The 23,648-nt window shown below is 40.9% G+C and overlaps 3 protein-coding genes across 4 annotated transcripts; all 3 read left to right on the top strand.

The window, feature by feature from the left end:
* Positions 1–1,557: 1,557 nt before the first annotated feature.
* Positions 1,558–10,477, top strand: abcf2a (ATP-binding cassette, sub-family F (GCN20), member 2a). 2 transcript variants are annotated; one of them, XM_018757839.2, is made up of 15 exons: positions 1,558–1,631; positions 3,020–3,203; positions 3,722–3,934; positions 4,379–4,561; positions 5,584–5,755; positions 6,093–6,188; positions 6,491–6,593; positions 7,097–7,192; positions 7,359–7,478; positions 7,939–8,028; positions 8,137–8,247; positions 8,599–8,661; positions 9,006–9,134; positions 9,284–9,487; positions 9,607–10,477. In XM_018757839.2, exons 2-15 carry the CDS (start codon positions 3,065–3,067, stop codon positions 9,721–9,723), a joined length of 1,836 nt encoding a protein of 611 aa, XP_018613355.1. In that variant the 5' UTR covers positions 1,558–1,631; positions 3,020–3,064; the 3' UTR covers positions 9,724–10,477. The 2 variants fall into 2 exon arrangements, with proteins under 2 accessions (XP_018613355.1, XP_018613356.1); XM_018757840.2 differs by having other exon boundaries at positions 1,566–1,631; positions 3,035–3,203.
* Positions 10,478–11,880: 1,403 nt separating this feature from the next.
* On the top strand, positions 11,881–13,054 carry LOC108937729 (tripartite motif-containing protein 59-like). Its single transcript, XM_018757841.1, has 4 exons — positions 11,881–12,145; positions 12,373–12,468; positions 12,684–12,923; positions 13,018–13,054. The coding sequence occupies exons 1-4, from the start codon at positions 11,927–11,929 to the stop codon at positions 13,042–13,044; spliced, it is 582 nt and encodes a 193-aa protein (XP_018613357.1). The 5' UTR covers positions 11,881–11,926; the 3' UTR covers positions 13,045–13,054.
* A 544-nt stretch (positions 13,055–13,598) lies between these two features.
* Positions 13,599–23,637, top strand: LOC108937537 (tripartite motif-containing protein 14-like). The gene is made up of 8 exons (XM_029253519.1): positions 13,599–13,605; positions 13,656–14,244; positions 19,794–19,983; positions 21,391–21,486; positions 21,874–22,113; positions 22,208–22,230; positions 22,483–22,619; positions 22,846–23,637. The coding sequence occupies exons 1-8, from the start codon at positions 13,599–13,601 to the stop codon at positions 23,436–23,438; spliced, it is 1,875 nt and encodes a 624-aa protein (XP_029109352.1). The 3' UTR covers positions 23,439–23,637.
* The last annotated feature ends 11 nt before the right edge of the window (positions 23,638–23,648 follow it).

The raw sequence follows: 23,648 nt of genomic DNA, 5'->3' as shown, positions 1-23,648 counted from the left end.
CACTGGCTCTTTTCTGTGAAAAATACAGGCTAAATCCACATCACCAGAAGCTCTTCCCGTTTTTTTTTCCGAGCTGATCCGCAAATCTCCTTTTCTTTCCCTCCCCATGTGAAAGCGAGTACTAGTAATAGTGACCAGTATATATATATATATATATATATATATATAAGTGAATTTGAAAATTACTCAGGACTCTGAAATATTGAAAACAAATGCAAAGCCAGGCAAAGAAATATCTTCAGATAGGTAGCTAATCATCCAAACATTATTGGGAACATGCAGTTGGAAAAAAAGTGTTCCTCCTTCCACCCATCATGCGATACCCTGGAGCAAAGCACTAGCCCTGAATTGTTCAGTGCAAGTTACTCAGTTGTGTAAATGGACAAATAAACATATACTGCTTTGGAGGAAAGTGTTAGTGAAAATTAATAAATAATTATACAAAAATCTATCCATCCATCCATCTATTCTGGGGTAGTAGTAGTGCTGTTGTCTCACGGTGCCTGGGTGGTATGAGAGGACGTGGGTTTGATCCCTGCTTAGTCTGTGTGGAGTTTGCATGTTCTCCCCATTTCTGTTTGTGCTTCCTGTGGGTGCTCTGGTTTCTTCCCACAGTCCAAAGACATGCTGTTCAGGTTCACCCATAGTATGTGAGTGACAGAGAGAGTGTGTTCCACTGATGTATGGATGAGTGACCCATTGTATGTAGTGTACAGACCTAGCAGTGGAAGGCAACTTGGTGAATAAGGTGTGTGGGCTGATAACACTTCATTGGAAGTTGCTTTGGAGAAAAGTGTCTGCTAGATAAATAAATGTAAAACTGCTATTTTCTTGAAAGTCCCTGTGGAAACAAGCTAAGTGTTGCAGACCAAGGCCTCTCCTCAGCGATGCTTTCTGGTTCCTCCTGAGGGCCTCCAAGAAGATTCCTGAACAGCCAGCAGATGCCTCCCCACCATGTCTTGGCTGGGCATTGACATCAGGAGGGTAAAGGCTTCTGATTTCTGAACACCCCCTCTCCCCGTGAACCTGCTGTGGAAACTGCCATTCCAACCCTTGCACCCACAATCTTCTTGTTCACATTTACATTTGTTAATTTAGTTAAAGCTTTTCTCAAAAGTGACGTTCAGTGTTAAAGACCTGCAATTATTTACCCTTTAATACAACTGGGTAATTTTTACTGGAGTAATTTAGACTAAGTACCTCACTCAAGGGTCCTACAGTTAGAGGTGAGGAGGCAGCATAGTGGTTAAAGCTGTTGCCTTTAGACCACAGGTTCAAGTCTTACCTCCAGCCATAGTATTAACCTCAGTTTGCTGTACAATCACTTATTACCGACCAGCAATTTTGTAACTTCTCTAATAAATATGTAAACAACATAATACTTGAAGCTATATTCTCGTTTTACTGGCAAACGAACCGCCCAACAATAAGAACCATTTTTGCAACGGCCTCTGTTCAGAAATGGATTAAAAACTACAAGTCCCAAAGTTCCGCATTGGCAAAAGAAGGACAGACTCGCGCGGTAGTTAAGCCAATCAAATTCTTCTTTCCTCACTTCTCGAGCCGGTGTTACAGACACGCGACACAGTATTTCTTTTCCTTTCAGTGTAGCCGGTCGTCAAGAGAAAAAGGTAGGGAATACCTTATTCCATACTATTTATACAGTCTCAACTAGGTAAAATTAAAGTTGCGCCCAATAAGTGTATTAAGAGACGTATTGACCTCCAGAAGATAAAAACGTTAACAGTTTTTTTCAACGACGGTGCGGCTAACCGGCTAGCTAAGGCTTAGCCTAAGCCATCATGCGGTACTGACTGCAGATGGTTATTTTAAAGTTATTTTACTTGATATAATATCTTTTGGCTGAATTTCCCATTATAATATGCCGTTCTTGGATCTCCGTGTAGATATATCGAATTTACTTCGTGAATATGTTAAACTGCTAGCTGTGTGTGGTGAGTTGCTAACTAACTGTTAGCACCGGACGAAGCGGATGTCGGGCCTGGGGGAAGCCGGCAAAATCACACCCTAAGTATCTCTAATTTCATTGTGTTATATCATTTTGACATCAGAGAACTAACAGAGTTTATTTTTTAGTTTTTCAGAACAACCATAAAGAAATTCCACGTTTTTTGAAGGGATTTATTTCTATGGTGTAACTTACGCCTTAATCATCAACCGCATATTTTTTTCAAGTACACTTGTGACTTGGCCCCTGTGCTGTGTGACTGAAGAAATATTTGGTCACCTTTTTCGCTCAGTCGGAATCGGCTGGTTTCGGTAGCACGATCGTTATTTCAGTCTTTTTATAAAGATTGAATCTTGGAGGGAACTTGATGCAACAGTGTAGTGTGTAAAAACCCGGGAAAAATGACAGAACTCTCATAGAGGTTAGTTTCTCCACAGCATCACCGTGGTCACGTAAACTCGTTGTTCAGTATATGAAATTGTGATCATATTAATGTTGGAGGACAAGCAGACGTCATGACAGGGATGAGATGACTGATTTGTTGAATAAGTTCCTGGACTCCAGGTGTTTGTGGAAGACTTAGTGCTCGGGGCTCTGCTGTCACCAAGACCCTTATTCAAGGTCATGATCATTTTCTGCATCACTCGGCATAAGGCATATCATCATGAAATGTCCTTAGAGTAATGCAGAAAATTTTAGTTGAAGCGCTTTTACCAGTTGATCAGGTAGTTAAACCTCAAATGAAAACTTCTGTCAAGTTCATTGAGAGTGTGTTGTCCTTTATGCTGATACACATGCTTTCAAAATTACCTAGTTTTGTAATTATTAAATTTGTAAATCACTCAATTTTTCATGGAAAACCAAAATAAATTAAGGTTCATTACAATTGTAGCATGTATAAAGTGTCAGTTAATTTTAAAATGTTGTAAATCTTGCCATTATTATAGTCGTATGCTAGTTTTTGTACCAGCATGCAAACCCATTGTAGGTAATCTAGTAGTATAGTAATATCTGGATAAAGGATTAAGCTTTTGGCTCTTTGTCATGCAGGTTGCTGTCTTGTAGTTTGACGTCTTATTCCTGAGGTCTGCAACCATGCCGTCCGATCTGGCCAAGAAGAAGGCAGCAAAGAAAAAGGAGGCAGCAAAGGCCCGTCAGCGTACCAAAAAGCCAGATGAGGTGAATGGAGAAGCTGAGAAGCCCGAATGCCAAGAGAATGGGACAGCAGACAATGGTGAGAGGTCGTAGTTTTCTTGGACAATTTCTCTTTATTATTCGTCCTTTTGAATTGAATTTCACATCCAGTTTTATTCAAATGATACAATCTTTAGACAAAATTGAAAAATACGGTTTTCAAAAAATGCCTGTAAAGTTTTTGGGGAGGGGGCAGCATACATTGGCCCCTTGACTGCGTGAGATTGTTGGAGTCCTCTTCTTCTTGGACAGCATGGTGTGTTGAGTTAGCTGAATGTCTTCAGAGATGCTGTTTGCGAGATCACATGCTTAAAATATTCAAAGTCTACAACCAGTAGAGTGAAAAGAACTGAGCAGCTTACAGCATGCACATCAGAGCAGGCTTTGTCTGTTCACCTCTCATACGTTGGCTTGAGTGTTGGACTTGAAGGGGGAGGCATTAAAAATTCTTTTTTTGAAGCAACAGTCTAGACACGACTGGAAGTACATTATGTGCTAAGGCAGGGGCATTTTCCAGTTCCTGAATCATTTGAAGAAACATTCTTCATCTTGTGGCAGAGGTGGCCAGCCTGACTAAAGAGCTGGATGAGTTTGAAATGAAGAAGACTGAGGCAAGAGCGGTGACAGGGGTCTTGGCGTCCCACCCCAACAGCACAGATGTGCATATCAGCAGCTTGTCCCTGACTTTCCACGGCCAGGAGCTGCTCAGTGACACCAGCCTAGAGCTGAACTCAGGCCGTCGCTATGGCCTCATCGGTCTCAATGGCACAGGTAAATCTTTCAAGTTCAGCAATATTGAACATAATTTTTGAAGAGGAATGCAACTTTGTCTTTAAAATATTGGTTTTATAAACAGTACAGAGTAGCAGCAGCATACAGAAAAACTGGACACCAATAACATACAAATATGTCCACATACATAGAGTGAGGTCTCTGAGTCAAAAGGTCACAATATATCATCATTCAGCACATTTTAACAACTTCCAGAAAGGTGTCCACATATTCTGAAATTCATTAGATTTGTCATGGAAATGAAATGTCAGTCTTTTTTTTGTCATTCACACAGGAAACTTCTGGTGTAGACCACAGCATTAAAGAAAGGCAATTTTTTTGGATACTTGAAAGGATGGAAACTTGGATCACCAAGAATCTGCATTTGTTAGATCTGATAATCATGTCCCATGCATTTCTTCAGAGCCTTTTCCCTTCTTTCAGGCAAGTCTATGTTGCTGTCTGCAATTGGCCATCGTGAAGTCCCCATTCCTGAGCACATAGACATCTACCACCTCACTAGAGAGATGCCTCCCAGTGAGAAGACTGCTCTTCAGTGTGTCATGGAGGTTGACGAGGAACGTATCCTGCTGGAAAAGGAGGCAGAGCGCCTAGCTCACGAGGACTGTAAGTTTGTATGCTTACTATATTGTATATGTAACTGCATTTTTTTTTTTTTTTTTTTTGCTTAAAAAGCAAGACATTAATTTGGTTTTTTTTTTTTTTTTTTCCTTGTTGCCTAGTCCTGAGATTTTGAACAGTTAAGTATTATATTCCACATCTTCTTTAGTTATAATGGATTTCTGTACCCTTATCTAATGTTGAACGGCAAAACTTGTAATGGACATTATTAGTCTTTACTTGTTACATTGGAAATTTAGGAAAATTGCACAAGTTTAGAGGGGGTGCAGTAGCGCAGTGGGTTGGACCACAGTCCTGCTCTCTGGTGGGTCTGGGGTTCGAGTCCCGCTTGGGGTGCCTTGCGATGGACTGGTGTCCCGTCCTGGGTGTGTCCCCTCCCCCTCCGGCCTTACGCCCTGTGTTACCAGGTAGGCTCCGGTTCCCCGCAACCCCGTATGGGACAAGCGGTTCTGAAAGTGTGTGTGTGTGTGTGTGCGCAAGTTTATAGCAGCATGTACATAAATACTGACAGAAGAAATAACACAGAGATAGATAAATAGTGTTAAAAGACAGTGACTGCAAATAAATAAAAAGTATTGATGGCTCAATGCCACTGGGACAAGGGGCTGATAGATCCCTGACAGTTTTAGGTCTAGAGCCTAATGGCTGCTGGTAGGAATGACCTCAGGTAGTGTTCAGTCATGTTAATTTGAAAATGAAATGTTCATATCTCCTCAGTGAATTTCAGGAGTTTACCATAGGACACGTGTTTTCACGTTACCATGTGAGCTGCACTGTTAGTGGCAGTCTTACTTCCTAGGCGTGACACATTGTTCCCTCTCTTTTTGTTGGCTTCACCTGGACTGGTCATGTGAAGTGTTAAATGAGAGAGGTACATTTTGTAAGAGGTTGCCTTCACCAAGCAAAAGTTGTATATTAAACTCTTTTAAGGGCGATGCACTGTGGCACTTTGACTTATCATGAGATGGGTAATAGAGTCCGCAGTTAAATTGTCTCTGTCTTTGCAGCGGAGTGTGAGAAGCTAATGGAGATTTACGAGCGCTTGGAGGAGCTGGATGCTGACAAAGCCGAGGTCCGGGCCTCCCGCATCCTGCACGGCCTGGGCTTCAGTTCTTCCATGCAGCGCAAGAAGCTCAAGGACTTCAGTGGAGGCTGGCGGATGCGTGTTGCTCTGGCCAGGTACGCCACTGGCTCACCACACGAGCACATATAGTTCACATGGGAGGTTCCAAAGTTCTGTATTTGCTGTTTTATTTCAGTGCTACCTGTAAAAGCCCTTCTTTGCAGCTTAATATCATAGGTATCCAGAGCTGTTTTGATATGATGTAATAAAAGGCCGAATGACAGTGTCGCTGCCAAGCAGTGTGTTCACAGTGCAACGGCACAATGACAAAAAGGACCGAAGCGAAAGACTGATCTGTGCAGCTCTGATTTGATTGTCCTTAATATGTTTTCTGTATATTTCTGTATGGTTCATGGCTGAACCTGACATTCTTGTCTACCAATGTGGCCATAGAGCACTGTTCATCAAGCCCTTCATGCTGCTCCTGGATGAGCCCACCAACCATCTGGACCTGGATGCCTGTGTCTGGCTAGAGGAGGAGCTAAGACAGTGAGTCAGTTGAAATTGATTGATTAATTATATACAGGAGTCATCAGGGAGCACAGAACAGACTAACGTCTGAATGGTAAAAGGGCTCATTGTCCATGCAGTGCTACAGCATTACAAAGAGTTGGTCCAAGGCCACATCAGTCTCATGTTGGATTGTCTGCCTATACCTGAGGTGAAAGGCCTGCTTCTGACTGACAGAACTCTGATCCAGCAGAGTCTTTGGTATGTCCTGCTTTAACTTGAAGTTATGAATATTAGGACAAATTCCCCCCCTCCCCCCCCCCCTCTCTCTGTCTCTGAAGGTTTAAAAGAATTCTAGTCCTGATCTCCCACTCACAAGACTTCCTCAACGGGGTGTGCACCAACATCATCCATCTGCATCAACGGAAACTGAAGTATTATACGGTAGGCTGGGGGGCCGTTATGTGTATAAGCAAATTAAGGAGGAAGAAGGCCAAGACATATAAACGCAACAATTTTGAGGCTCAGAATATCGACCTAAGAGGTAGTCTGTTTGAGCCCTGCCTAACTGTCTGCTTAGCTACTGTGGTGTCATGATGTAAACAAAAGGCCGAATTGTAGTGCCGCTGCAGAGCAGTGTGTTCTCGCTGTAGCGGTGCGTTGACAAAAATGGACCGAAGCGTTTATCTGATTCACCAGTACAGTCAGCAGACAGTTCTGTCTTTAGTTTGGGGGGGGAAAAAACACAATTCTTTTAAAAGTGTCTAAAAGGGTTTATATGAGCATGTGGAAATTTTTTATGGAGCATGCTCTATTCTGTAGTTCTACGAGTCTTGGTAATATAGTTTATATAGTGAGGTTTTGTTCTTTAAGCCCCTGGTTTTCTGTTGTAACATTTTACATTGAGGCGTTTTTTTTTTTTTATTAAATTGTTCTCTGTACTCAAGGGTAACTATGATCAGTATGTCAAGACCAGGGAGGAGCTCGAAGAGAATCAAATGAAACGGTACAACTGGGAGCAGGACCAAATTGCACACATGAAGGTATGCAGCGCCACCCTGTGGCTGAACTTGATATTGCCTGAGTGTCCCCAGTGCAGCACAGGGGATCTTTACAGTTATGTGAGTACGGCTCAAGTTTGTAATGTAAATTACATGTTTGTGCTGTCAGTGCTATAAACACTTGTGGGCTTTGTTCCCTCCTCTTCAGAATTATATTGCACGTTTTGGTCATGGCTCAGCTAAGCTGGCTCGACAGGCACAGAGCAAGGAGAAGACCCTGCAGAAGATGGTAGCTTCAGGCTTGACTGAGCGTGTTGTGAATGACAAGGTAGGTAATATAGTTAGTTCTTGGGTCTTGGCTAGATCAAGATACACTTCCATAACTGTTTTGATGCCATTCCATGTTTTCAATAGAATTAAGTGTGGCTATCTCTGCCAAGTTCTGTTTGTGGTTTTATTTCTAGAACTGTTATAATCAGTAAAATTATGGAAGAACTTATTTGCTTTTGTAGGACTGTGAATGATTTCAGTCGTTACAGTTTTTTTTAGAGTGGTTGTCTCTGACATGTTGGCTTACTGCCATGGTGAGATGTTAACAGAAGGCCCAGTTCTTGCACCCTCATAATGAAAGTGTGGTGGTACTTTGACTAAAACTATTTGAAGCAATGATCTGATCCAACAGATTAGTCTTAACTATAAGCTTCTCAAACAAATTTACATTAAAAGGCTAACCTTTTGTCATTCAGTTCCTTGGTAATGGCTAATGTTCCCAATGTTTGTCTCTTCAGACCCTGTCATTTTATTTTCCTCCCTGTGGGAAGATTCCCCCTCCTGTTATTATGGTTCAGAATGTGAGCTTCAGATACTCTGACAGTGCGGTGAGTCCTGTGTCACTCCACCATGGCGAAGTTGATCTTTTATGACATATGTCCTCCCAGTGATGACATGGGTTTGACTGCTGTCCCTGCTGGTTTTTGTTGTTCTAGCCATACATATACAAGAACCTAGAGTTTGGTATTGATTTGGACACAAGAGTAGCCTTGGTGGGCCCCAATGGAGCTGGGAAGTCCACACTGCTGAAGCTCCTGGCGGGAGAGGTGGGTGTCTCTGTGTCTAAATTTAGGCTTGTTTTACTGTATTGTAAAGAAGTACTTCCTGATATTTATCTGGAGACACATTTTTTATACTGCATGTAACCATGACCGACTCATTGAAACAAACATCGGTAGGTACCCTTAGAGTGCTTGTGTATTTTGAGATTTTAGTGAATACTCATGAACTGGATCAATGGCACTTAATTTTTGTAAAGAGGAGTAAGGCTTTGTAATCAAATTTCGCTTGTACTCTGGTGTCAGCTGCATGTGTTCAAGTGGCAGGCAAAGAAATTGTTTGTAAAAAAGCCTTTGTAACAGTCTCTGCCCCCCCCCCCCCTTTTCCCCCCTCTGTAGCTTCTGCCTACTGACGGTATGATCAGGAAGCACTCTCATGTGAAAATTGGTAGATATCACCAGGTAATGAAACTCCATAGTGCTTCCCAACTGCCTTTGAAATTGTAACCACTGTTAATGGGGTTATACTTGAATTCACAGGAAATGTTTCCAAAGATCTGAAAAATTCATTAGTTTTTCTGAATCTAATTTTGGGATACTTATTTCCATTACTCTTGATATGTGTAAGGCATCAAAAACTTTCAGTGCATGTCAAACTGTGAACCCCCAGGAACTCTTAATTACGATAGTCAGTTCTCATGTTAACAGGTAAAAGTGGCTACTTGCATTTTTGTAGTCAGACCAGAAAAAAAAACTTCAGGATTCTGGGCTTGACAAGCTTTTACATTTTTGTGGGTTCTTTACAGCACCTGACAGAGCAGTTGGAGCTCGACCTCTCTCCCCTGGAGTACATGATGAAGTGCTACCCAGAAATCAAGGAGAAGGAGGAGATGAGGAAGATCATCGGTCGCTATGGACTGACGGGAAAACAGCAGGTGAGCTGAACTCGGAACTGGTGAAAGAAGTATTTTTTTTTCCCTTATGTTCCCTTATATAGTCTTAGTCTTATGTTTGTTTACTAAAAACTGTTCCTTCATGTCTGAACATCCCATATCAGTATATTTGATCCTGTCTTTTCCATCAGGTGAGCCCCATCAGGAACCTTTCTGATGGCCAGAAGTGTCGTGTCTGCTTTGCTTGGCTGGCCTGGCAGAACCCCCACATGCTTTTCCTCGATGAGCCCACCAATCATCTGGACATCGAAACAATTGATGCCCTTGCCGATGCCATCAATGAATTTGAAGGTGGTATGATGCTGGTCAGCCATGACTTCAGGCTCATCCAGCAGGTATGATCTGTCCGTTATCATTACTCAAGTGTTTCTTTGAAATTTGTATATTATCAGTGAGCCATATTATTGCCTGTTGGTTTGTCTCCTGTACCACTACTTTCTTCCTTTCTGTCCAGGTTGCTCGGGAAATCTGGGTTTGCGAGAAGCAGACCATAACTAAGTGGAACAGAGACATCTTGGCATACAAGGAACACTTGAAGTCCAAGATTGACAAGCAGGCGCATGACATATAAAGATCCATCAGATGGCGCTGTCAGGGTGGGACTCTACGGACCTTCACTCCCTGCAGTCTCCTAGCTGTTTTCAGATGCATGCAGAAATGGCAATAAGGTCCCCCTCATTTTTCACTGTATGTGGCCTGTTGTCCTGCTGATTATCTGCACCGCGTCAAGGTTCCACATCTGTGTCGTCACAGCGGTTTTCATTGGTCCCTCCCAACATTTCCTTCAGTGCACTTAAGAACTTTTCATTTTATTCATCATATCAGAAGCAGTAAAAATGGGACTTGTCAGTTTCCCCCCTCCTTCCCCCACTCCAAATAATTTTTTTGCTCACTCTTAGAGCTTTTTTATTTTCATTTATTTAACATTCTTGCAATAATGGGTTTGTCTGAAATAAACAAGTAAGTATACACTATGGTGTTTGCCTTAATTGCACATCCGTTAAAGTGTTTAAAAAGCCAGGTGAAACCCTGGGCATGTAGCACACTAATATGTTTTTTCTGAATTTGTGTTGAAAATCCAGTCTCGGATGTCTTCCTTTGTACTGCACAGTGAAAGGGTTTCCGTGGGAAGAGCTTAACACATACTTATCCTGAACAACTAAATTGCCCTGCCTTAAGTTCTCTTTTCAGTTAGTTATAAGTATGACGTTTTTTTACTCACACCCAGTTCCCCCCCCATGTTCAGTTGTTATGTCACACTTCAGTCTTTCACTTGAATGACTAGCGGTAAATACCATTCCTCAATTAGGCTGTACCTGTTTTGCATAAAAAGCATTTATATCCGAGGATTATGTCAGTAAAATAAACTGATCCCTCATTTCAAAGTTAAAGCTACTGTTAACACAGTCCTGGAAATTGTCCAGCTAGTCAAATTGTTCCAAAATTGAATCTGCAGCACAGAGCTGTGAAATGTTATGTGGTTTTAGCTCAGGTGTGTATTTCGGTCACCTCCTTGGTGATTAATTCTCTCTTATTCACCTTAGTGCATCTCTTCTCATTTGCCTTTATGGCATTAACACTCTTGAAGCATAGAAGATCAAGTAAAGTATTCTACATTTAACTGCAGAACTTTAATAGAGTACAGTTACCTTCTAAGAGGGAGTATATATTTTGACACAAACCACACCGAGAGTTCTACGTTATCAGTTTCTTTGTCGTTACCCTTAATTGGCTACAATGTCAGAATTTGCGGTTGTAATAGCAGAACTTAAGAAATGTGAAAAGGGAGTTAATCACTGATTGTGTAACAGTTTTATTAAAACACTTTGCGTGTTTAAAGTTACTGGTTCAGCGAGTTTATTCACATCAAGCTGACCCAAACTGTCTTTGGTAGAGTTTGCTCAAAGAAAAACATTACATTTTTATGGTTTGAGGAGTATTTTGAACAGTATGGGGTGAGTGAAGGGTGTGTGGGACAGCAGAACAATAAAGGGACAGAGAGTGGCACCTTCCATGTAAACATATTTGGCTTCCATGTTAACAAGTCACGATAATGTGGGAGACCAGCCTGTTACCAGGTGCACTTGAACCTGAGCTAAAGCCTCTTGTACACACTGATTTAGAATCTAGCGGCGGGAGAACACATGGGCAACCTGTTTGTTCACACAGCAAGGGTTCCTTTCAAACCCACAACCCACTGAACCACTCTGCCAGATAAATTAAAACTCAAATTAACTTTCTCGTTCATAATATCTTACTTGTGTTGAGTCTTGAGTTCTTAAAGACTGAATCAATTTATTGATTTCAATATTCAGGCGATCAGTTTAACTTTGTAACATCTAACTTGTTTCCGGATCATAACATTACAATAACATTGAAATATTAAAGCTAAGACAGGTTAAAACAGAAATCCACATTTGTATATGTTTTATTCAAACTAAGTAGATCAAAGCACTAGATTAAATAACCATGCAAAATGGGCTCAAATTACTAGTTATTCAGATTACCAAATATAGATGTGTCTGATTCCGGATGGGTGTGACAACCAGCAGTAACAGGATTTTTTATTTTTTTTTTATTAAAAAAAAAAGAACCATATCAGTTCCACAGAAACGCCTTCAGTACGCCCGCATTCTGTATTGTGATGAATTCCTACCCCGGAATCACACGCCCTGTGTGGGTTCATCACTATATAACGGCTGGGAGCACAGAGATGAAGTCATAGGACACCTGTCCTAGGTGCATCCAGAGCCTGACCTGCATAGGTGCCGAAGATGGTTTTCACGAAGCCCTTCTTCACGTTTCTGCGGCCGTCCACACTCCCCTCCCTGAGGGACACTCTTCAGCCCAGCGGCACATGCCACTCGCACCTCAGGCCACTGATGATCTACTGCACGACCTGCACCGACAGCCTCTGTGACGAGTGTCTCATCCAGGGGGATCACCACAGACACGCACTTGCCAGATTCAAGGATGTTCTCCAGAAACACATTGTAAGTGTCTAGTCTCGCTTCTTAAAAAATGTTCATTGTGCATAAAATGCTTGAACAGGTGGTTACAGATGAATGAATGAATGAATGAAGGAAAAATTTATGGCAGGTGCTTTTCATCAAGCTGAACAACCCCTTTGCCTTTTTAATTCATCCAATGTGGCGAAAAAGTCAAAGTGTTTCATGTTCTCTCAAATGCAATGGGAACTGATTATGAAATATGATTGCAGGAAGAGGTCACAAGGAGGTCCAAGCAGCTCACATCCAGTCTCAAGAAGCAAGTTGACACAAAGACCAGCGCGGCCAAAGCCAAGACACATGCTGAGGTGCCACATTTTCTATTCCTGGATTAGAAAATTTTTGGGGCAGTCAAATCAGAACAATAAATCCACAATTTATTAATGCAGAATTTTAAAAAGTCATAGAAGAAATAATCAGTGGTTGGAAATGTAGTAAAATAGAGGCTGTCAAAGGGGGGAGGACATTTGGGAAAGTGGAAATCAACGTGCTGACATGTCAACAATATCCTCACTTGACGCAGGAAATGTTTGAGCAAACCAGGGTGAACTTGGAGAAGCAGTACGAGGAGCTGCAGGAGCTGCTGGACCACAACAAGGAGCAGGCCTTCCGCCTCTTCTTGGCCCAGAAGGAGAGCCTGCTGCAGGGCCTGGACACACTGGTTCTGCAGGACGAGCAGAACCAGCAGACGATGGCCAACATGGAGCAGGAGCTGCTGCAGCTCAAGAGCAGCCTGGACTGTGAGAGCCCTGCTGCTCTGCTGGTGAGTCTCCGTCTTGGGCTTTTATCGCGAAAAGAACACTACGTCAGTGTTGGAGTTGAGTTTAATGTCTCAAAATCATTCTTTCTTTTCACAGAAAATCAAGGAACTGGACACAAAGTGAGTATCAGCCGCAGTTCTGCGAAAACCATATTCTCCTTCGAGTAAAGATTCTGAACATGAAGATTTATTTTAAATACAATTCCTTCATATATACTTAATTAAAATGAATTATTTCCCCCATCTTCTAAATTAATCCCAGATTTGAGTATTTTCCCTCCTGTTAAATAAATGAAAACCCTTAATAATTGTGTTACTACTGCGCATTTTCCGGTGTTTCTCATTTTTTTCTGTATTTTTTTCTTCCGTTAGTGTCAAAGCTATTGAAGATTTCTACAAACACTTGAAGAAGCAGATTTGCGTCGACAACAAGAGGCTGAAAGGGCTGGAAAATTCAGTGAGACAGATTGTTGAGGAAAGCAAGGAGCTCCTGACCAGGCCCTGGAAGTGTACGTTTTGTGCAGTTATATTTAATTTACCCTGTATCACATTTGACTGCAAAATACACAAAGTTTAATTCCAGAAGGTGGACAGTGATAAGACTAAAATAAAACAAACAAATGCAGAAGCAGCTGTAATAACAGCAGGGGGAAACAGTAGTAATTTTGTGAAGTAACCATGATTCGTAGAGTCATCCTGCATGTTGTAAGTCACCGATTTTATGGATTCTCACAGTTGCAGAGAACATCACCTTTGATGAGACGACTGCTTGCGGGAATCTGAAGACGTCGGCCGACAAGACCACCCTCCACTGTACCCCGTCAGGCCCACAGAAGCAGTACCCAAAACAGAGAGAAGAGGCTGCAGCCACCATCCTGGCCACCCAGTTCTTCACCAGTGGGTGCCATTACTGGGAGGTGGAGGTGAAGAACCTAACAGGCTGGACAGTAGGAGTCGTGGACCAAGGCTGGAAGAAGAGAAGAAGAGAAGAAGCTCTGGGTCAAGACAAATCATCCTGGGCCCTGCAGTTAGATGACGGCATGCTGGTTGCGATGCACGACGATGAAATCGAAATACTCAGAGAACAGAACCATGCAGAGCGACTGGGCATCTTCCTGGACTTCAGCAAAGGGATCCTTAGGTTCTTCAACGTGGACACTGGGTGTGTCCTACATACGTTCTTTGCCAAGTTTAAGATGCCTGTCTATCCTGCCTTCAGCATCAAGAATGAGAACACCAACATTGTGTCTTTGATGCTCTGTAAGCTTGTGCCAACTGGTGATTTGCCAGTTGAAACGGCTGTCACTGACATTCAGATACCATTGTAACCATTCGTAATACAATCTATTATAAGAATCTTTAAAGTAAGATTTTGTTCCATACCCTTTACCCTGATGGAGTGTATCTGACCTCTCTATGAAGATAAAAATGTGACTGTTACCCCTCTAGGGGGACTAACAATACCGTGTTCTGAAGCTGATCTTATTTATTACATCACAGAAGTTTTGAAAATAGCAATGTTATTTATTATTTATTTCTTTCTTTGATTATTCATTGTTTAGTTGGTGCCTTTGTTCAGGGTGAATTAAAATGTGATGACTGTTTCAATGCATTATTCGTCTAGTAATATGCAGGGAAGCAATGTATATTGATTAAGCAAGTCATAATGTTTTATTTATTAAGTTTACAAATCGATATTTTGATCACTTTGTGTCTGTTACACGTCTTTCAAATTTTGTTCGAATTGTAATTTCACAGTGATTAGTGTGGTATTTGGGCAGGCAATGAAGCTTACCCCATTAATTATGACTGCATTCTAGAGACATTTTCAAGAAAATTATAGAAAATCAAATTTTTAAATGCATAAATGAAGGGTTATTTTCATATGTTATTTTACTGCTCAGTGTGTCTCACGATAACCCCATTACCCAAACTACCATTCATGAAATCAAGACTGTAAAATGCCTGTAAGTGTCAGTAAATTTGCTGAAAATATTAATGGCTGTACTTTTTATTGAATTGATACTAGTATCGGCGCAAATAGGGGGTGCGGTGGCGCAGTGGGTTGGACCACAGTCCTCCTCTCCAGTGGGTCTGGGGTTTGAGTCCCGCTTGGGGTGCCTTGCGACGGACTGGTGTCCCGTCCTGGGTGTGTCTCCTCCCCCTCTGGCCTTACACCCTGTGTTGCCGGGTTAGGCTCCGGCTCCCCGCAACCCCGTATGGGACAAGCGGTTCAGATGATGTGTGTGTGTGTGTGTGTGTGTGTGTGTGGTATCGGCGCATCTACAAAAAGTTCTGATCCACTGTGACAAACCTTAAGATCCTTTACTTTTTAGCTATTGAAAATACAGGAAGTCATAAAAAAGCAGAATAAATTTTCATAATTTAAATTAAAACCTTAAAACTAAAACAATTATTTATTTTATAATAACTAGTAGTAGTATAATTAGAAACATTTATTTATATTAGACCCCTGGTAATGATCTGGCTGTCTCTTCTCTGAACAAGAACAGCTCTTACTGCCTTCATACCCTAAAATGTTTTGTTCTTTACATTGCTTCCATAAGAGCAGAGGTATCCTTCTACTTACACAAGGTTGCTGATACGGCAGTGTGTTTCCTGGTTTCGAAAGTTTTATAAAGCTGATTTACCGAGGTCTTGCTCTTCAAACCTACACTGGCATGAAGACCAAGGAACTGTATACGTGACATCAAAATGTACCTGTTAACAGCCAGAAATAAAAGTTCCTGAGAAAGGCTTACAGTGAGTCATGCCATGAGTTTGTCAGAAGCCAAAGAGCTTCTCAAGAAAGATCCCTTCACTTGATAGTTCAAAAGTTTTTTTGTATTTGTCCTAAAAGAAAAACAGCCCATCCCTGAGATAACAGCATTCCTATCATGGTAAAGTGCTGATCATATGAGGCTGCTTTCAGCTGAATCGACTGGGAAACTTTTTACATCAAGGGTAAAACAATACAGAAAAATACATAGAAATACTGCAAGGGTTTTTGATCTGTATGTAAAATGAAAATATAAAAAGATTCTCCAGTAAAACAATCACTATCAATATACTATAAAAACTATAACGGAATGGCTTTGAAAGCAGAAGGTAGCTGCAGTTCGGCTTAGCAACATTATTACCGAGGGTTAATTTTGATAAGTATTCAGTTTTAATAGTAACATCGCTGTATAATTATCACCCATAGAAACACGATAGCATCCTCCTCCCTTCGGCTTTTTCATTTTATTGTTTTGAAGAGTAATAACAGCCTTCTTTACACTAGAGTGCACACCCTTGGCTCTTCACAAGGAGGACTTCATGGATATGACTTCGTAGTGCAGATCCACGGAGGATGCTGAAGATCTATACAGGCAGACCAGGAAAATCCCACTACAGGTGGACCTATCTCACCTCCTCCTTCCACCATCACTGATGTAGTGCTTTCCAAAGAACGCACTCAGGTCATGTTTACAGAAATTATTCACCCTGTACCACACATATTCTTCAACAGTGTGAACTTTACATTGCCTGCACATGTGTTTTGAGTAATGGGTCTGCACTTCTTGTGATATTATGCTTCTCTTCACATTTCTGTGCATCGGAAACGTCTACCTGGCTTGACACTAACACAAATTATGATAAGTCGAATCTGTTCTTCAAAAAACACAAATCACCAAACTGAAAAAAAAAAACTTCACTACACTTTCAGTCTGTCTTGTAACGACCCGCGTTACTGAGAGTTTGAGCGGGAAATGTGTTTATTGTGATTGGTTGAATTTGGGTGACGTGGAAGAAATTAATAGGGTGACAGCGTTCCCCAGTGAAAAAGCCTGGGGACGTTAAGCAGGCTGGGAAGGTCGACTTGAGGCGAAGGTCCTTGGCCTGTGTGTCGGTGTTCCAATAAACGTTCGTAATGAACGCTGTTTGTGCGTCCTTCTTCACCACATCCGAACCCAGAGCGCTGCGCGCCACACTATTTTCTCTTAGTTCGGTTGACCCTTGAACAAAGCGGAGTTAGGGCCGCCGAGCCCCCGCACAGTCGTCGAAAATGCGCTATAACTTTTGACTCCCCAATATATAGCCTACTGTTGACCGGAAGCCCTTAGAGATAACATAAACAGTCGATTAATACATATTTGTATATTATATGTATTATATTATTATATAATACTGTATTATTACAATAAAGTAAGCTAGAGAAAAAATGTTCTTACGAAAATTATAAAATTAAAAAAGAAAACACGGTACTGAACGAACTGCTCACGCGGAGATGATTATCTAACAAACCGTGTGTGACCGCAGTGCTGTTGTGGACTGTAACTTAAAAAAAAAACTTTTTATAATAGATTTATGTAATATTTACGTTAGTTTATGAGAAATTAGATTAAATATGCCAATATTTTATGCATTTATGACGTACTGTAATACTGTACTACACATTTTTTCTTTGGATTCGTAGCCTCTGCGCATCGTCTGCATTTTGCGTAAAACTGTTGTACAAAATTTTTACTTTTTTTTTTTCTTAAGAAATGTGTGTAATTTCTTGTATTAAACGATAAAATAGACTATTACAGTAGTTCAGTATGTAGTACAGTTAATTTTATGCAGTTATTATTTAATACTGCATCTTTACGTTTGTTTACATTTCTCGACTGCGGTGTACGGTCTGTAAGTGTTTTTTATGTGCGTAAGTTTTTATAAATTTTAACTTTTAATAATAATTTTGTATATGGTAGTAAATGAAATAGTGTCTACGTATTTTTACACAGGGGGTGCGGTGGCGCAGTGGTTTGGACCGGGTCCTGCTCTCCAGTGGGTCTGGGGTTCGAGTCCCTCTTGGGGTGCCTTGCGACAGACTGGCGTCCCATCCTGGGTGTGTCCCCTCCCCCTCCGGCCTTACGCCCTGTGTCACCGGGTAGGCTCCGTGACCCCGTATGGGACAAGCGGTTCTGAAAATGTGTGTGTGTGTGTGTGTGTGTGTGTATTTTTATGCATTCATGACATACCTAACTTATTCTTAATTTTTTCGATATTTCTAGGTTACGCGGTTCGTCCGCGAGTTTTTTCAAATTCAACTGTGGCAAATCTCCCAGATATTTTCCAAATTATTTATTTAAAAAAAAACAACGCATGAGTGGACACGCGCAGTTAAAATCCGTGTTGTTCAAAGGTCAGCTGTATTTTGTTTTTTTTTTAAAGTATTAATTCATTTATTCGTATCAGTCATTTCTGTCATATATTGTATTGTGCTTTTCTTACTTATGCACATTTCCACACATCAGCAGTGCGAACTCATCAGTAATGTTCCCTACGACGTATGTTTGTAACTTGAAGTTGAATGTGTTGTTTTGCAAATTAGAAAATGGAAAGCAACCTAAAACATATTTTAGTTTGGAGTTTCTCTTCTTGCTTTTAGTTTTTGAGTATTTTGTGTATTCATTTTGAATAACCACTCTTCCAGGGGGGGTTGTGTTGGTTTGGAGTTATGTGGAGTGCGCTGAGAAGCCACCCCTCTCTCCCTCCCTCCCAAGTGCTGATGGAAAGGTTCTCCGGATGAAACCGTCAAGCTTGTGTCTGAAGCGAAATGGCGCTCGACGAGGAAACTTACGGGAAATGGAATTTCTTGTTCTCCCTGTTTGTTTTGACCTGGGTTACAGTTAACTTACATAATGAGGGCTGCACATTTTTGAGCTGTTGGAGGAAACCCACACTAACAGGGAGAACATGCAAAGTCCACACAGACCGAGCCAGATTTGAACCCAGGCCCAAATCCACAGCCCAAGAAGAGGAGGCAGCAGCACTGCCCACTGCACCACCATGCTACTCAATTGAGCTTTTGACATCTGAATTCATTGTGTCATTTGTAGGAAGGTTATCAGGATTCATCTATCCTGCGTTTTATGCACCTACTCGAGCGATGAACATCGGTGCATCAAGTGGAAAGTAACAAACTAGGTTTACTTGGGAATAATATGTCTGCAGCCATGTCTCTCCTAATGTAATGCACAAATTGTATTTTTGCCGAGATGTATGTCGCTTTGGAGAAAAGCGTCTGTTAAATGAATAAATCTAAATGTAAATTTACTTATAGAGTGATGTACAGTAAATGAGTCTTGTATGATATATGTTTTATAATGTACCCTATGTTGTTTGTTAAGCTGTAAGTAATACACAGGCTGATAACTTTTTTGTGACTTTGAGGAATTCAGAACCAAAATCACTGGTTTATGATGATTCACTCTGGACTGGGATAATAAGGGTTTTCCTCAAGAATGATCAAGGTTTCATTCAAGGGATAAGTAAAGTTGGGAAAAAAATGTAAAAAGCATCATATGTACCTGTAAAAATCACCCCTTCTTTTTGTCCCCATTGTGTTGTATGCAAAGACCGTTTGCACTATTTCCTACCTTTCCAACCAATTCCCCGAAACCAGATACTTACAGATTAAGGCTAAATGAGTGACAGGTCTATTGGAAAGCGCTAAACAGTGTAAACAGTACACACCCAAACAGACAAAATGTTAGATAACCCTCAAGAGATCATGCTGGAACTTGGAACTTTTACAAGCTGAGACTGGTGATACTGTCAAGAGTGTTTCTCTGAGCCAATGACAATAAAGGAACTTATGTAAAACAATGTGCTAAACCACAGTGTTAGATAACCTGTAGAGATGAGTAAGCACTTCTGCCTAGCGGTTTATGTAAGAGATACAAAACACACCCTGCCACTCCTTCTTAACGAATTTTGCATATCATTTTGGGTATAAAACACTTCTTAAGCCGTGCACTTAGCCAGCGCTGTAGGACTGTAGGTACGGTATAGGCAAGAGCAGTCTATTGCCATCATGCCCCTCTTTTTTCTACCTTCACGAAGCTCAAGCACCAGGTCCACTGTCAGCACTCTGCGTGACATCACCTTTAGCACATGCAAGGACCACCAAAGCCCCTTGAGCCCTCTGTACTGCACGACCTGCTCAGAGACCCTCTGTTATGAGTGTCTGACCAACGGCAGTCATCAGGGCCACTTCTACGCCAAGTTAAAGGACATAGTAGAAGAACAAATTGTAAGTATTGCTCACCATTTAAAATATTCTACAAAAATATGTGAGTATTTTATATCCAGTTATGTTTACTCAAACCAGGACTACTGTTATTTCTTACTTAGTCCACCTTTGAATTCAGAGTAGTGATAGGACTGTCAAAATCATCCAAATCAAAGAAAATTCTGACAAAAATTTAAAGCATTAATTTAAGTGCAAAAGTATATTTCTAAAAAATTTGCAAGTAACTTTTTTTATGAAAGGAAAATTATTATACTGTTTCTTGTAATGTTTTGCTCATGTATAGAGGTAAATAATGTGTAAACTAATATATAAAGAGGTAGTAGGTAGTGCAGAGATCAGCGATGCTGCATTGCATTTTGAAGACCTGGGTTTGAATCCCACCTCCTGCTTCTGGACCCTTTAATGAAGTACTTACCTTGTACTAGTCCAGTTAAAAAATATCCGGCTGTAAAAATGAGCAACTGATTATAAATAGCTTTGGAGTAAATAATCAGCAAAATGAACAAATAACACCATGAAAAAGTGTTGAATAGGTAGGAATAAAAGTTATAGATTTACAACTCATTTATGTAAAGCAATACATGTTATGTCAACATGTATGAAAAATCTTTTCTGTTGCCAGTTTAAATATATAATGAGAAGTATAACACTAAAATTGGGTAACTGTTAAATGATGAAAATTAAAAGGTTTTCATTCTTACAGCTCAGGAATACCTGCCTAAAGAGTAAATTCTAGCTTCTAAAACAGATACCTACGTGAAAAAGCATGCAGAAGTATCACAGCAGTATATATTGTTACAATATTTCTGTACCATGTTTTTTTTGAAGCATCTTCTCAGCTCTTACATAATTTTCATGATTCAGATTTTTCTATTGTGTTAATTGTCTCTGATACAGACATGGAAACACGCAAAACTAAATTGCGTGGCGTGGTGCCCAAACTGGTTGTGATTGTATTTAAGGGCACACCTAGCTGGTCCTAACTCAGTTTCCTAAAAGAGCACTTGTGTTTCAACGTTAAGTAAAGTGCTTGGTTTGGAATTCTCTGGTAAAATATTTAACTGCTGAACTGAAATTCATACAGCTGTATGTAATATATGAAATTTGACTATTCAGTGAAACACAGCATCAGATGCTTTCCTGCAATATGAGCTTTGATCATCTGCCACTCAACCCAGTACTTAAAGTAACAACTTTAAATCCATAAATAAATATTGTTTTTACCGAAATTCTAGCAGAATATATTACAGTACCGGCTTATTTTTTTAAAGCAATTAATCTTAGACTTAGTGAGATGAGAATTTTAAAAGGCTGCCCTCCCACGAATGACGAATTGAAATGAAATCCTGGAAGGTGATGACGGTTTCATGATGAGACGCTGAAGGTGCGACGTGTTCATGTTCGTAGGATGTGTTGGTGCACAAGTACAAACAGTGGAACCTGAGCCCCAAGCTGCGAGAAGATGTGAGAGCTCAGGTTGCCAAAGCAAATGCAGATGTTAAGGTAAGAATAAGGATTACGTATCAATCAGTGCAGGCAGCAGACTGTACTGTAACTGTGGACACTGAAACGTAACCTGGAAGCTGCTGCTTCAAGTTCCAAATGGGCCCTGGTGTGGTATCTTTAAGGGATATACAGTACAGTCTATAAATGTGAATACACAAATGTTGTCATGTGCATTAAACTCTAAGCACAGTGGTCAAACAGCAAAATAATGCACCAGAGATTAGTTCAAATGATAGAAGATAGTGAAATATGTTAGTTTTTATATTTCTATGACACACGTTTTACTTTTTTATATTTTTTGGAATATTTCTTTTGATTCTGGATTCATATTTTACAGAATATCTATTCTGAGCTTCCGTTTATAAAGATTTGTCCCAAATGCAGGAAGTGTTTGCTTGTGCCGAAGCAAACCTGGAGATGCATTACGAGGAGCTGCAGGAGCTGCTGGACCACAACAAGGAGCAGGCCTTCCGCCTCTTCTTGGCCCAGAAGGAGAGCCTGCTGCAGGGCCTGGACACACTGGTTCTGCAGGACGAGCAGAACCAGCAGACGATGGCCAACATGGAGCAGGAGCTGCTGCAGCTCAAGAGCAGCCTGGACTGTGAGAGCCCTGCTGCTCTGCTGGTGAGTCTCCGTCTTGGGCTTTTATCGCGAAAAGAACACTACGTCAGTGTTGGAGTTGAGTTTAATGTCTCAAAATCATTCTTTCTTTTCACAGAAAATCAAGGAACTGGACACAAAGTGAGTATCAGCCGCAGTTCTGCGAAAACCATATTCTCCTTCGAGTAAAGATTCTGAACATGAAGATTTATTTTAAATACAATTCCTTCATATATACTTAATTAAAATGAATTATTTCCCCCATCTTCTAAATTAATCCCAGATTTTAATATTTTCCCTCCTATTAAACAAATGAAAACCCTTAATAACTGTGTTACTACTGCGCATTTTCCGGTGTTTCTTATTTTTTTCTGTATTTTTTTCTTCCATTAGTGTCAGAGCTATTGAAGATTTCTACAAACACTTGAAGAAGCAGATTTGCGTCGACAACAAGAGGCTGAAAGGGCTGGAAAATTCAGTGAGACAGATTGTTGAGGAAAGCAAGGAGCTCCTGACCAGGCCCTGGAAGTGTACGTTTTGTGCAGTTATTTTTAATTTACCCTGTATCACATTTGACTGCAAAATACACAAAGTTTAATTCCAGAAGGTGGACAGTCATAAGACTAAAATAAAACAAACAAATGCAGAAGCAGCTGTAATAACAGTAGGGGGAAACAGTAGTAATTTTGTGAAGTAACCATGATTCGTAGAGTCATCCTGCATGTTGTAAGTCACCAATTTTATGGATTCTCACAGTTGCAGAGAACATCACCTTTGATGAGACGACTGCTTGCGGGAATCTGAAGACGTCGGCCGACAAGACCACCCTCCACTGTACCCCGTCAGGCCCACAGAAGCAGTACCCAAAACAGAGAGAAGAGGCTGCAGCCACCATCCTGGCCACCCAGTTCTTCACCAGTGGGTGCCATTACTGGGAGGTGGAGGTGAAGAACCTAACAGGCTGGACAGTAGGAGTCGTGGACCAAGGCTGGAAGAAGAGAAGAAGAGAAGAAGCTCTGGGTCAAGACAAATCATCCTGGGCCCTGCAGTTAGATGACGGCATGCTGGTTGCGATGCACGACGATGAAATCGAAATACTCAGAGAACAGAACCATGCAGAGCGACTGGGCATCTTCCTGGACTTCAGCAAAGGGATCCTGAGGTTCTTCAACGTGGACACTGGGTGTGTCCTACATACGTTCTTTGCCAAGTTTAAGACGGCCGTTTATCCTGCCTTCAGCATCAAGAATGAGAAGACTAAAGTTGCATCTCTGACGCTCTGTAAGCTTGTGCCAACCAATGATTTGCAAGGTGAAATGGATGTCACTGACATGCAGATACCACTGTAACCATCCGTAAGACAATCCAACTATCTTTAGATAAAGCTGTTCTGTGATATCCTTTTCTCTGATGGAGACTTCACATAGCCATAAAACATTAATTTATACTTTTTTCACATGTATAGTAATTTGTGTACCATAGAAGAATCACAACCAGTTTTAACAGAGGGGCATTGATTTTTCTTCAATAAACCTAATGTAATGCACAAATTGTATTTT

This window comes from Scleropages formosus, chromosome 7 (assembly GCF_900964775.1).
Source record: "Scleropages formosus chromosome 7, fSclFor1.1, whole genome shotgun sequence".
Classification (NCBI taxonomy): domain Eukaryota; kingdom Metazoa; phylum Chordata; class Actinopteri; order Osteoglossiformes; family Osteoglossidae; genus Scleropages; species Scleropages formosus.
The sequence above is the reverse complement of the archived record's forward strand: the minus strand, read 5'-3'. Positions and strand labels throughout refer to the sequence as shown.